At 49.9% G+C, this 1606-nt stretch overlaps 1 protein-coding gene across 1 annotated transcript; it reads left to right on the plus strand.

Moving 5' to 3' along the window:
• Nucleotides 1-278: 278 nt before the first annotated feature.
• LOC128903552 (olfactory receptor 14J1-like) lies at nucleotides 279-1232 on the plus strand. The gene has a single exon (XM_054187569.1). It carries the CDS (start codon nucleotides 279-281, stop codon nucleotides 1230-1232), a length of 954 nt encoding a protein of 317 aa, XP_054043544.1.
• Nucleotides 1233-1606: the final 374 nt, after the last annotated feature.

Genomic DNA, 1606 nt, shown 5'->3' on the forward strand with positions numbered 1-1606 from the left:
TCACTCGTGTGGACAAAGGGCAGAGAGCCCTTCTTTCCTTTTTTTCTTTTTTTTTAGTGTTCAGGCTAAAGGCAATGAAAAGAGAAGGATGTCTGCCTCTCCAAAGGCAGTTTCTTCAGCAGCACAAACTTGATCTCACAAAAGGAGCTGAATTACAAAGGAAGAGAAGTCATTATGGGGGGATTTTTTGGGAAACAGCACAGGATAGGCTCAAAGCAGTCTGTCATGACTTCTCAATATCTTCTCTTTCAACAGTTTGTCATGCCCAGAGTGAACAAATGTCCAACAGCAGCTCCGTCACCAAGTTCCTCCTCCTGGCATTGGCAGACACACGGGAGCTGCAGCTCTTGCACTTCGGGCTCTTCCTGGGCATCTACCTGGCTGCCCTCCTGGCCAACGGCCTCATCATCACCACCATCGCCTGTGACCACCGCCTCCACACCCCCATGTACTTCTTCCTCCTCAGCCTCTCTGTTCTTGACCTGGGCTCCATCTCCACCACTCTCCCCAAATCCATGGCCAATTCCCTGTGGGACAACAGGGTCATCTCCTACTGGGGATGTGTAGCACAGGTCTTTTTTTTATTTTTGTGTGCTACATCAGAGTTTTCTCTTCTCACTGTCATGTCCTATGACCGCTACGTTGCCATCTGCAAACCCCTGCACTACGGGACCCTGATGGGCAGCAGAGCTTGTGTCCACATGGCAGCAGCTGCCTGGGGCAGTGGGTTTCTCAATGCTCTGCTGCACACGGCCAGTACATTTTCCCTGCCCCTCTGCCAGGGCAATGCTGTGGACCAGTTCTTCTGTGAGATCCCCCACATCCTCAAGCTCTCCTGCTCAGACTCAGGCTACCTCAGGGAAGTTGGGCTACTTGTATTTGGTTGTTTTTTAGTGTTTGTGTGTTTTGTTTTGAATCTGTTGTCCTATGTGCAGATCTTCAGGGCCGTGCTGAGGATCCCCTCTGAGCAGGGACGGCACAAAGCCTTTTCCACGTGCCTCCCTCACCTGGCCGTGGTCTCCCTGTTTGTCAGCACTGCAGCATTTGCCTACCTGAAACCCCGCTCCGTCTCCTCCCCAGTCCTAGATCTGGTGGTGGCTGTGCTGTACTCAGTGGTGCCTCCAGCAGTGAACCCCCTCATCTACAGCATGAGGAACCAGGAGCTCAAGGACGCCCTGTGGAAATTGATGACCAGAAGCAGTAAACTGTCCTGTTTTGGAAATCACTCCTAATGTCCCTCGTTACAGGGCAACCCCATCTTCTGTAGTTTTTCTTGGGTTTTGTTTGTGTTTGTGATTGTGTCATTGTTTTTCTTTGTATAATGCTGTCCACAAAGAATTCTCATCATTTTTGCACTTGCTAATTATGCATCTGTCTTAATTTGTGAATCCCACAGACATTGTAAAAGAGGACCTGTGCTCTCTGTGTATTTAAGCAAAATAAAGAACCTTCTAGTGACTTGTTTGCCCAAGATCTTCCCTCTGGAACTCACTCTGGAGCTGCAGGGCTATGCCTGTGAGCAGAGGTGGAGGGGAAAGGGTCTCAGCACAGCAGCACTGTCAGGGAGCACCAGCCTTCTTCTTTTCAGACTTATTCTCTGTTTCCA

This window comes from Rissa tridactyla, unplaced genomic scaffold (genome assembly GCF_028500815.1).
Source record: "Rissa tridactyla isolate bRisTri1 unplaced genomic scaffold, bRisTri1.patW.cur.20221130 scaffold_47, whole genome shotgun sequence".
Classification (NCBI taxonomy): domain Eukaryota; kingdom Metazoa; phylum Chordata; class Aves; order Charadriiformes; family Laridae; genus Rissa; species Rissa tridactyla.

Bases quoted from the DNA above. Each gene is read 5' to 3' on its own strand.
- LOC128903552 (XM_054187569.1), top strand. From the start codon at position 279: ATGTCCAACAGCAGCTCCGTCACCAAGTTCCTCCTCCTGGCATTGGCA.